General features: G+C 48.5%; 1 protein-coding gene across 4 annotated transcripts in view; it reads left to right on the plus strand.

Moving 5' to 3' along the window:
• SH2B2 (SH2B adaptor protein 2) overlaps positions 1–12,748 on the plus strand; it is a 70,395-nt gene that overhangs the window by 42,586 nt on the left and 15,061 nt on the right. For all 4 annotated transcript variants that reach the window (XM_030536960.1, XM_030536958.1, XM_030536959.1 and 1 more), the window contains exons 3-4: positions 3,590–3,691; positions 10,856–10,947. In XM_030536960.1, the coding sequence (XP_030392820.1) occupies positions 3,590–3,691; positions 10,856–10,947 (194 nt within the window). The remainder of the gene's footprint in view (positions 1–3,589; positions 3,692–10,855; positions 10,948–12,748) is intronic.

Here is a 12,748-nt window from a genome sequence, read left to right on the forward strand (position 1 = left end):
AACTCGGTGAAGACTCCCTTTGTTGGTTCTTTTGGGTGCCGTTCCTGAGAAGAGTCAGAGCAAGTCTCGTCTTCCTTCTACCCCTCAGAGCTGCTGTCATATTTTCTTCCCTTTAAACAGCTGCTTCCTCTTTTCTGACCCGCCTCTGGTTAAAAATAAAAAAACCAGCCCAGCAGCTTCTGCTAATTCATTGCTTCAGACCAAGCATTAGAGGAACCACTGAGCTTTGTACCATCCTTTGTGGGCGCTCAGCACTTCTAAAGATCAGAGTCCTTCATTCATTTTGAGTCTTGCAGTGAAAGTAACTTGGTCAGAAACTCCCAGGCCCAGCCAAATGAAATCGTAGGGGAAAGGAAAGGCAGCTCTTAGTTCCTGTTTCACAGCAACACTGATTTACAAATGAGAACAGAACCCTTTATTAATAGTCTGTGGCATTATGCGCATCATGACCCTGTTTCTATTATTGAAGAGTCTGGAGGCACTTGGGATAACTTATAGGTTTTCTGATGATTACATTGCCTTTCTATTCCTTCTCTAGAAGCTTGCTTTGAATTCAGGTGCACAGCTTCCGGGAAGATTAGCTTGTCTGTCTGTCTGTCTAGTTAAGGGAAACTCTCGTTTCCAAATCCCTATGTGTGATAATTCTAGGGGGGCCAATTTACTAGAAATCTGGGGATTGTTGATGAAGTGTGCTACTTGACAAGCTTTTGCTAGTAATCATGTTGCATTTGTATAGCACCTTTTTATTCCGAAGAGTTGTATACGTTTAGGGCCCAATCCTGCAAACATTTGCTACCAGTGATGTTTACTAGTGGTGTACATCCATTGATTTCAGGGGTGTAAGTACTACGCTCAGTAGCAAGTGTTTGCACAGTTTGCACAGGCCCACTCCTGTACCTCTGGGGCACTGGGAGCTTTGAAATAGACTTCAGTGGAAGCAGGACTGAATTGTCTTCAGCATACAGCACTGCGGAAATTCAGCCACCTCTAGGATGGAGGGCAACAACCAATCTTTATACACCTGTGAGGGGAAGGGAAATATTTAGGAGATGGAGGTAATTGAGGCACAGTCAAGTCCCTTGTTCAAGGCCGGACAGCGCATTACTGGGAGAGCTGGGAATAGAACACAGGATTCCTGACAGTATTGTCTGCTCCTAACCGTTCTACATGCTCCCTCTCCCTATTAAAAAAGGAGACACCACAAATCTGGAGCTGAGATACACAGCAGCTTATTATTTATCTTGCCCTACAGTGTGCAAAGTGCTTAGCCTGCATCAGGTTGTATGTCTGTTACCAGGGCTGCAATGGTGCATAGAGACCATCCAATTGCCCAAAGAGAGCAGCATTTATGCCTCTGAAGTTGCTTGTTCTTGTCTGTTGGGTAAGACAGGAGGGTGAGGACAGGAGGAGAAGATTCACTTTGAAAGTGTCTTCCAGTGCTTAGTAAAGAGCCTTCGTCACGGAGTTCTTTACAGACATAGGAAACCAGGGCCGCCCGGAGGGGGGTTCAAGTGGGGCAATTGGCCCCAGACCCCACAGGGGCCCCCCAGAAAATGGCCCGGCCCTGCCTTGGCCTTCCTCCATCCCCCAGCACCTCAGCGCACCACGTCCAAGAGCAGCCCTGGACAGAGCTAAAGCGGTCTGGCTTGGGTGGGGCCTGCGCTCTGCCCAGCTCAGAGCCATGTAGTAAGGGGGCACGGCTGTGAGCTCTGGTCCCGCCAGAGCCATGCTGCTGCAGCGCTGCCCAGGGGCCAGGGCAGCTCCTGGACACGGCATGCTGAGGCTCTGAGAGAGGGGAGAGGTGGGAGTAACCTAGGAGCAGCCCTGGACAGAGCTAAAGTGGCGTGGCTTGGGTGGGGCCTGCACTCCGCCCCACTCAGAGCTGTGTGGTAAGGGGGCGAGGCTGCGAGCTCCCAGGCCCTGCTGGAGCCACACCGCTGCAGCACTGTCCAGGGCCGCTCCTGGGTGCAGCGCAGTGAGGATCCGGGAGAAAGGGAGGCAGCGGTAAGCAGCATGGTAGGGGGGTGCGGGGGGGCTGGATAAGGGGCAGGGAGTCCTGGGGACAGGGAGGGGGCAGAGATTCTGGGGGGGGGCGGTCAGGGGTCGGGGAACGGGGATTGGATTGTGGACATTCCGGGGCTCTGTCAGGACTTAGGGGTCGGGGCAGTCAGAGGATGGAATAGGGGTGGGTGAGGAGGGGGTCTTGGGTGGGCAGTGAGGGGACAAGGAGCAGGTTGGGTCGGGGATTCTGAAGGGAGCAGTTGGGGGGCAGGAAGTGGATGGGAGGCAGGCCCAGGCTGTTTGGGGGGGGCACAGCCTTCCCTACCCTAAAGCTCATTCAGCAGTTTGAGGCTTGCAGACAGCGGTTATCTTTTCCATGGGGGAGGGATCACATGAGAAGAGCAATATCCTACACCACCTACCTCCTTTCCAACCCTACCAAGGGAAACCCCCCTCCCCTGCATTCCCCGAGGCTCCAGATGGGTTAATTCAGTGGTTCTCAAACTTCTGTACTGGTGACCCCTTTCACATAGCAGACCTCTGAGTGTGACACCCTCTTATAAATTAGAAACACTTTTTTATATATTTAACACTATTATAAATGCTGGAGGCAAAGCGGGTTTTGAGGTGGAGGCTGACAGCTCGCGACCCCCAGTAATAACCTTGTGTCCCCTGAGGGGTCCCGACCCCCAGTTTGAGAACCCCTGGGTTCATTTAATTTTAGCACTGTGTCCATTCACGTGCATGTGCTATTTTGAACATTTCAGTTTTCACTACATAGGCTCATCCCAGATTCTGGAACAAGCTCAAATGCTCAGAATCTTAGCAGCAGATTCCCACTGGTGCTGCTGCCAGTTCAGCTGTTCCAGGCGGTGCCCTGGGGCTGGAGCCTCTTGTTGGGGTGAATCAGGGTAACTCAGTTGACTGCAGTGGAGCTACGTCAGTTTACAGCAGTGGAGGATCTTGACCTTAGTGCTGATGAGGCTCTGGCACACTGTGTTGAAAAGCTGGAAGCTACCAGAGCTGCATCCCCATTAAAGCTCTTACTGATGCAGCTGAGCTGATGGCAACCCCAGTGGCAATTTTTTTGTCAAAATTCCCTACAATAGACAAAGCAGATGTGTCTTCACTTACCTATTGAAATGCCTCTCTCTTTTCTAGATAAACTGTCATATCCCCCATCCATCTGCCCTTTCCTGGCTCTGACTCCCCATGTGTTTTGTGCATGCTAAATATTTCCTTGATCAGATAGCATTATTTCTTCCCAGCGCATCTTAATAAAGAGAGAGAGAGAGATTAAAAAAACAGAGAGACATTAATGTAGTCAACAGAGCTGGAATGTCAGCAGGTGCTGAAATAAGCAAGCGGGTTGGCAGTAAAATACGCTAACTCTCCTATCTTCCACTGGGGTGTCTCTTGGCTTAATTAAAAGATCTTGAAGTTATCAGGCACATGAGGGAAATCATTTTTTTTTTTTAATAACTGCACAGACTGGGGAGGGAGCTTGCCTTGCTGTGAGCTGGGCTGTATCGTCCATTGGGAGAACTTCTATTATACAGGCACTGTTCATTCCTTTTATTTCTTCCAGGCTTCCAAACCTAAGGTCAGCATCCCACTCTCAGCCATCATTGAGGTCCGGACGACCATGCCTTTGGAGATGCCGGACAAAGACAACACCTTTGTGCTGAAGGTAAGGCTGCTTGGTTAATAAGGCACCCTGGATGCCTTGAGACTGTACTGAACCCACCAAAGCTCTGGGCTTCTCTTCTCCACTCCCCAGCAGCCAGTGACTGCACAGATCTGCTGCCTGTGCCCTTCCCTCCTGTCACATGGTGAGGTGACTGAGGGAGGAAGGGCACTTTGCGTCCTTGGCGTGTATCCTCTTCCCGATCAGCTGTGCACCACGCCACTGCCAGTTCTTTGCCTGAAGATCCTCTAGTGCTTTAATCCACCCCTGAACGTAGCGTACACTTATAATATTAACATTCAACTGCCCTGTTGCATTTGTCTTGCCGTTCCTCCTCCACAGCCATCTTTATGGAGTGTGGAAGGGGCAGATGAACTGATAACAGTGCTGGACTATGGAGACTCTTAATGTATGTCTGCATAGCACACTAACCCCTTGCCTGTGGGGCTTGGGTCCACACCTGAGTGTTCATGCTTCATTGTAAACCTGGGTTTACACTGGCTGGCTCTGGGTCTCCCAGCCATGCTAACATTTCCATGCTACACCATGCAGATCTTCTGACTTGGGTCTGCGACTTGAGCTTCATCCACACTGCAAAATGGAAGGGCTTGGACCAAGTCACAGCAGGACTCGAGCTCTGACCCACTCCCTATCCCTCCCTTTCTCTCCCCGCTACCAGGATCAGAGGACCTGGGCGCTGAGTGCTTGCTGACCCAAGTCAAGCTGATTTGTGTGTAGACAGAAGCAGGCCTTGGGCTCAAACCTGGGTCAGAGTCCAGGCTTAGTGTGTAGTGTAGACATACCCTTAAACACAGTGGCCCCAAGCAGTCACTAGTGATGTCTGTCCCTGAGGCAAACCCTGCCCCTCTGTGCTAACCCAGGGCTTGGTAGCTTTCTCCAGCACCGCATGGGAGCTAACTGATGGCATTACTTAGCGAGTGCAGTGACGTTATGAGGCTTGGTGCATGGGTGTTTTTCATTGGAAGGTACTCCAGAGAGACAAGGTGGTGGTGGTGTTGAATCTCTGTCCCAAGGGCCCAGGCTCCAAATCAGGTCCAAATTCCACTCTGTTTGGCCGGGGGAGGTCTGGTGTACTGCCAGACTCCTTAGGGCTGTCCTAAAATGACTATAACAATGGCATGTATGTATGATACACTCTCTGGCTTCTAGAGCAAATCTGCTCAGTTTACAGGGAAAATGATGCATTTCCCCTATGCACATCTCCTCACCCTGGGATCTGCCAGTTAAGCTGGGCTCTTTCTGCCTTATCTGAAAGTTCCCAGCCTGCTGTTTTGATCACTGTAACAATAGCTGTTTCTAGCAACAAAGATTCTGTGGCCAGAATCTGGGTAACAATTCTGTTGCTGATGCATGAATCAGAACAGAATCCTGCTTACTGCCTCTGAGCTGTGAGTATTTTGCAGAGCTAAGAGAATTAATATTTTACAGTGAAGACTGGAGACTAAATATGCAACTGATCTGTCTTGGTGCCATTTTTGCACAGTTACTTTTCTGTGTTGGACCACACTTTACAATTCCCCAACAATTAACTAAGTGCTCCCCTTGTATCGGCTCCTATACTTCTTTTCCCGCGCTAGCTGATAGGTGCACTTGGATGATCATGTAGGGTTTTCCATTCTTTTAGCCCCCTATAGGCAAACAGCCATTGCTTGCTCGTTGTTTTAATCAGCAGTAAAACTCTGCAGATGGAGACTTGGGAGCCCTGAATTTTACTCCTGGCTCGGGCACTGTGACCTTGGGCAAGTTAATTCCTCTCTGATCAGGGCCGGCTCCAAGGTTTTGCCACCCCAAAAAACAAATAGGAAAAAAAAAAATCTTGATCGTGATCTGCAGCTCTATGCTGCTGCTTCAGTCTGTGGCGGCAATTCGGCGGCTGGTCCTTCGCTCTGAGAGGGACTGAGAGACCTGCTGCCAAATTGCCAGTGAAGACCCAGACGTGCCGCCCCTCACTGTTGGCCACCCCAAGGAGCTGCTTGCTGGGCTGGTGCCTGGAGCCGGCCCTGCCTCTGATTTGTTTCCCCTCCCACCTTTTGTTTGCAATCTCTTCGGGGGACTGTCTCTCCCTATGTGTTTGGATGGTGCCTGGAACAATGGGGCCTCTAGACGAATAGAACACTAAAAGACTATCTGCTTTGTCCTCTCCCTCTTAGGGGCTGCATTTGGTCTTTGGTTGCCTTCTGGGCACCTCTCCCTATAGAGAGATTACAGAAGAGGCTCTCCGTTTTTTAAAAAAGGATTTGTTAGGTAGACAGCCCTGTTTGACTGGCAAAGGGGGATTTGTCCACACTCCAAGACAGTCATGCTTCCTCTCTTGGGGAGCTGCTCTCTGGTATGTAAATACTCCTGTTCCAGGCCACTAGAGTGTAGTGATGGTTTTATCAATAAGGAGCTGGCAGATGCTGTTTGCTCTGTGGGAGCCTCACTGGCATTGGAAGCTTTACAGTCCCTAGAGATGAGGAATCACACAGCCGAAAGGAGTCTGGAGGGGAGCAGATAGTAAAAGTCTGTCTCTCGCTTGCTGTAGAGACTCCAGAGAAGAGTTTTCCATAAAATACAATTAATTAGCTTGCTATCCTGTAGAGCATGCTGGTGGCAGCTGCTGCTAACAAACTCTCCCTACAAATGGGGATTTCATCCCACTGGGTCTAAGCAGAAGGGATGGAAAATGTCTGTCTGTTCTGCCTGCTGAGCTGAGAGGCGGCTCCCCCAGTTGGAGCTGCGCTCTGCCTTTTTGCTGCTGAGTTTCATTCCCAACCATCCAGGTTCCCCCCTCCCCCTCCTGCCCCCAAAACACAAAGCTCCTAGAATCTGGCTCGGTGCATGAACTCGCTCATCCTGCGCTGCCATGTGAAAACACGCAATGAATGCTGAGTTAAAATTACATTTTTTTTTTAAAAAGAGAGAGTGATTCGCTCCGACTAATGCGGCTGCCACTTCACATCAGCTGCTCTCTATGGGATGTTTGTGTTAATGGACTATGGCTCCCCATTGAGCCTGATCAGAAACGCTTACAGCTACAGCCAGGAGGTTAGCATGCATACGTGAGTGAAAATAGCCTTATGTTTTCAGTGCACCAACATCCATTCCAGAGCTGGGCAAGCACTGTGTGTTTGTGAGCATCCAGATATCCAGCTGCCTGTCTGAGCTCTCCAAACGACACATGTCCCCAGAATTGGAAGAGGGCAGTCACAAGATCAGGTGCTCTCAGGATATCTTGGTCCCTTTGTTTTTGGTCCCAGTTCAAACCCAAAAGCTGGTGCAGTTTTGGTCCAGTGGGTTGAGGCTGGAGACTGTGTTCTGCTCACTTCTCTGCCCTGGGTGTATGGTATAACCTGAGACAAGTTATTTCCTTTCCTTGTGCCTTTGTCGTTTAAAAGGAGGACACTAATGCTCCCTCTCCTGGCAAAGCAGTTGGGGATCAGGGACATGAGAAGCTAGAGCAATGCAATGTCTTATTCCTGTTGGCACTGACTGAGCCAGAACCCAACCTAAGCTCCCAGTGGGATGCCAGGAGGCACTGTACTGCAACAAGCACTGAGGGGGACTCAGTAGGGGGTGCTCATCTCTGAATCAACATCCACCCTAACCCGTATTTCCTGGCTGCTGTCTTCAATGTATTTCCATCAGAGCTACAGAAACGAGAAACTGGGGTATTAGGAGAGAATCCAAGCACATGCGCAGCGCTGGCCCCAATCCTAGCCCCTTGTCTAACATCAGGACCAGCTTGGTGACCTCATGGCTGTTGCATTTCATTTATTAGGGAAGTGCCAGTTGCAGCTCAATAGCTTTAAGGCTGAATTGAGTTTTGCACTGAATGTAGAATACTGGTGAAAATATTGGCTTGCCGCTGACCCCTAAATAACTCCCTGGAAAGTCCAAGAGCCAGAACCTTCCCCCACTTTACATTCTGCTGTCTTCCCACAAACCTCTTTTGTCTAAAGAATTAGCGAGTGTGGAGAAGGCGTGTGGTGAATTCAGCTGGACCCAGATGATGCACATGTGCAAAGACGTCTTTTGGGAAGAGGTGCAGAGTTGCTGAACTAGGGGTGCTGGCTTGAAGTGATTTCCATTATATACACTTAATGTAGAATACTGATGAAAATACTGTTTGCATGCAGAATTTTACCCTAGATCTTGCCTTCCTTGTAGCAAATCATACTGGGCTAACATGATATTTGAACAGCCTCACTGGAAAAAGGAACATTAACTTATGGGCCAGTGCTGCCTCCTCTGACTTCCACTAGCCTTGTGCTTGCATCTGAGTTTATTAGATACCTGATGTTCTCATCACTTCACTCCTCTTCCCCATTGTTTGCCTAAAGCATATTTTCAAAGGAAGAGTTCAGAGGCCAGTTTGCCTGTGTGGATGAGCCTGTTTAAAGCTCTCACAATCATAAACGTCAAGGGGAAAACTGCCTGTAGTAGGGTATCGCTTTGTTTTTATCATAACTTGATGAAAAGCCTGGCACTTCAATCACTTCCCACTGCCTACCAGACCTTTAAGAAAGCGCTTTGAATTGACTGGATGCCCCGTGGCACGCAGAGGTTGCCATGGAAATGGTTCTTTCCCTTGGATGACGGTTCCTTGACAAGTCAAACTTATGCAAACTTCACCCGCACTCCTTTTCATTGAGGACAAAGGGACTTTGTGGAGCACAAAACTTCGTATTTGGTGTTATGCTGTGGGGGAGGGGGGGTTGTTCCTCACACTTTCTCTTTTCAGATTGAGCAAGGCATGTGATGGGTGAAGTGGAATCATGTCCTGGGATAGCAGCCGCATTAATGTGCCTTCTTTCCTCTCATAAATTTTCCCAGTAATTCCCTGACAATAACAGCTCTCCCCTTTGCTTCAGTCCCTGTTTCCCCTAGGGGTTTATTTGGTTTGTTAGTTTCAAAGCCCATAGTTGCTTGTTGAGATCCTGCGCTCTGTCTCCTCAGGGAAGGGAAGTGTTTAAAAGGTCTGCTGACTTTTCAGGAATTGGTGTGGTGCTGACCCAAAGCCAGAACCTTCTCCCCCTTTACACGCTGCTATCTTCCCACAAACCTCTTCTGCCTAAAGAATTAGTGAGTGTGGGGAAAGCATGTGGTGAATTCAGCTGGACTCAGATGATGCACTGCAACGACATCTTTTGGGAAGAGGTGCATAGATGCTGGAACTATGGGTGCTGGGGGTGCTTCCGCACCCCCTATCTTGAAGAGGTTTCCATTACATGCAGGGTTTATAGTTTGGTTCAATGGCTCTCAGCACCCCCACTCTACAAATTTTTCCAGCACCCTTGAAGAAGTGTGGAAGTGACTGATGTAGGGGCTGGACACCCAGCAAAAATAAGGGACCTATTATCTCCGCTGCCTATTGGCGCTCTCCTCAGGTAGAGGAGGTCTGTAGTTTCTGAGCCAAAGCAGCAGGCGTCCGCTCTCAATTTCCCACGTGCGTTTGATGTGTGGAGTAATTGTGTCAGCTGTATGCAGCGGTGGGTTTATGATGGAGGGAAGAGGAAATGCACACTTGTGAATGGAAAACCTTCCCCTCTATTTCAGAGGACCTCCCTTGTAAATTGGCCCTGCACTTTGTCTCTCCTTTCAGCCAAAATGTATTGATACACCCTTTAACTGATTGCTCCTTTTTGTATGCTTTGCATTTCTTTTCACTGTGCAGAAAAATAGTGCCTTGCAAGATATCTAAACACTGTGTTTTGTTTCCTTTCCTTTCCTTTTGTTCAAACTATTGAAGAATCCCCATATCTTCCAGGCATATTTTGTTGTGTTTCTTATAAAGTGTAGGTGGCAGTTTCACTTACTGTGAGGTAAATCACAAGAATGGAATAATCACCTGCTCACGCTAGGCATATCTGCTGGGGTGGCATTGCTAATTCACAGCGCTTGCTCGTCTGGTTCTTGGCAGGAGGACAGATTCATGCCCCCCGCTGCTGTCCGGCTCTGACTGGGGATCCCGAGCAGAGCTTTGGCAGCTCCTCCTACAACTTGTTTATTTTGGGTGCAGTGATTCAGCTCTATGTGATTAGGCTCATTTGATAGAAGGTCATCCTGGCCAGCGATGTGATGCCCTGAATGAGCCAGGCCTGCCTTCGTCCAGTTAGCAGATCATATAACATGCTTGGCGGGGTGGAATGGGGCAAAGTCTGCCAGAGATGCAGGAGTTTCTACTTGGTGACTTATGATGCCCCTTCCAGCCCTAGCTTCTGCAGTTGTGTCACTTCTTTTGGTTGTTGGTATTTTTACTTAAAGCCCCAGCGCCTGGAGTCATGTGATTATACACGACTGTCAGCGTGCTATTTTTTCAAGTATGTTTTTAGCCCACATGGTTGTAGACAAAAACTTGGGAACCAGAAGCAAATAGCAAGACATTAAAATATATTACATTTTTTAAAAAATCTAATTATTTTTAAGATAATCTTGCATTTTTTTCTTGGGAGGATGGAGAGCTGACTTGTGAATTTGGAACACTTGGGGTTGTCCATACTGCCTCTGGCTGTGGCATCCAGTGTGGTGAACCAAACAGAGTTGGGCCTGGTTAGTATGTGGAAGGGAGGGATACTTTCAAAGAAAGCCTGGGATACTACAGGAAGTGAGGCTTGTTGATCAGTAAGTGGGCTCTTTCGTCTGAGTCAATGTTGAGGTAATGTTCCAGCATGGAGTTTGGGGGTATTGTGGTGCTGGGCTTAGGTTGTCTTTTTCAGATGAGCCTTTATACTGAAGTCATGTCCATTTAAAAACCCCATGGCACATTTCCCAGAAGTAGGGCTGTTAGCCCCAGAGTTCTGTCTAATTCCAATGTAGGTAGTTACAGTCAGACACCTGAAAATTTCCCCTTCCACTCCACATCATAATTTCTTTTGCACAGGATATGCACCTTCACTTCCCATTTTGAACTGATGTGCTGTGAGGTATTTAACAGCTGCCCATGCGCCAGAGAGGTGGCTGCATTACAGTGGTGGGTGAAGGTGTGATACAAGCATTTGCTTAACTTCACGGCCCAGTCTGATTGGGCTATGCAGTTTATTTTTCCTCTCCTTTCACATCTCTGGGGTGGGTGACAAAGTGAGGAAGAGTCTATTTCAAACAGGTAAAAGAATTGTAAATTGACTGCGTCTTTCACCCCCCCCACCCCCTTTTCTCCCCATCTAGGTGGAGAATGGTGCTGAGTATATCCTGGAAACCATTGACTCCCTCCAGAAACACTCCTGGGTGGCGGATATCCAGGACTGCATAGACCCTGGGTAAGGCTTACTTGAGGAAGCTGCCCTCCCTGTTTCAAAAGGCACCTCTCCATCTCAGCAAAGGAAGGATTATCCAGTGGTTAGAGCACTGCCTGGGCCTAAGAGATCTGGAGTCAGTCCCTGCTCTGCCACAAACATTCTATGTGACCCTGGGGAAAGTCCTTTAGTCTCTTGCTGCCTCAGTTCCCCATTTGTAACATGGGGATGACAACACTGCTTCACCTCACAGGCGTGTTGTGAGGATAAATACATTACAGAAAATGTGAGGTGCTCAGATAGAGAGAAAGAAAAATGAAAAAAAGTCAATGTTTTTTTCACCCCAAAATGCCTTTCTTTTTTTAACTCATTTTTTCAACAACAGAATTTGTTCAGAAAAGGTTGGCTAGCTTTAGTCATTGAGTGACCCATGAATCTACTGCCCCGGCAGACAGGGAACAGTTTTCGGATCCAGCTGACTGGACGAGAAACACTGGTACTAACCAGCAGTCATCTCTGTGATGAAACAAGGCCCCTCCCGCTCTGAGCCTGTTACAGCCAACAGCTATAGAGGCTTGTCTCCCTAGCTAAACTGGCTCATGTTTGTAGCTCTGGAGTTCCTAGTTTAAATCTCCAATGTGTCAGCTAATATAGCGGACATTGTGTATTTGTGACAGGAATCCCGGATGTCTTGCACATGCTAACCAGTGGGTTAGAGTCTGGTTCTGCCTGCAATTACAATTGGATACATTTGTCTTCACATCCTCTCCTATGCTATTGTGCAGTGCTACGGTTTAGGCAGCTGCTGTGGGTTTCACTGATAGACAGTGATTCCTGTGTGTGCAGCCTGCTACCAGCTTGGTGTGGTATCTGTTAGGTTGCAAGACGCTGTAGAAGATTGTCTCGGTCTCACTGAGGGTTTGAGGGGGGGAGAAGGGTTTGACTCCTCAAGACATCATGGAAAAGGTTAAAGTACTTTAATAAACATCTTACAGTAGCAAATAGACTTATTTGCTTTGGCTTTAGCTGCCTTTCTGCAGCATAAGGCTCCATCCTAATTCCAAACATGTCTGAAATACTAAGCTTTTCACGGGGGAAGGGGACTCTCACGGTGGCTCAGATGTGAAGGGAGGAACTGGGAAAGGAGGGAGGTCTGTTGGTTTTTATTGAATCCCTGTCTTGGGAGCACATTATACATGTTCTGCTTTGCTGGAGAGAGCATGCGGGAGCCCTCAGCTGAGAGCGCCCAGCCCACAGAACGGTCAAGGGTTTAGGTGTCAAAGAGCTTTCTGAAGTCTAGAGGACCACGTTAATGCACTTTGGTCACTGTCCTGCAGCTTGTAAAGAGTGTTATCCAGGGGCTAAGGCAGTAGATGGGAGCCAGGACTCCTGGCTCTGCCACCATTGCCATGCTCTGTGACTCTGAGCAAGTGGCTTGACATCTCTGCGCAGTTCTCTCTTGATTTGCAATATGGGAGGCAAATACTTTGCCTTCCTCGCAGGAGTAAGGGCCCCAATCCAGCAAACGGGCATGCATGTGCTTAACTTCCAGCACGTGAGCAGCCCTGCAGCCATGCAAGGGACCCTTCGTGGGCTCGAAGCTAAGCACGGGCATAAGTATTTGCAGCATCAGGCCCGTGTTTATAGAGCACTCTGGGATATTTAACACAGGAGCACGCCCGGTGAGCACCAAGAGTGAATTTTCATTCATCTTGTGTTGCTGTGCTTGATCCTTTTGCCAAAGGTTTGAATCGGAAACCTCGTCAATGCCCTGTCAAAACATTTTCTGCAGGTTTTTTTTTTTTTTAAGGGTTGCAGTTGAATG

Source organism: Gopherus evgoodei, chromosome 17 (genome assembly GCF_007399415.2).
Source record: "Gopherus evgoodei ecotype Sinaloan lineage chromosome 17, rGopEvg1_v1.p, whole genome shotgun sequence".
Taxonomy (NCBI): Eukaryota; Metazoa; Chordata; order Testudines; family Testudinidae; genus Gopherus; species Gopherus evgoodei.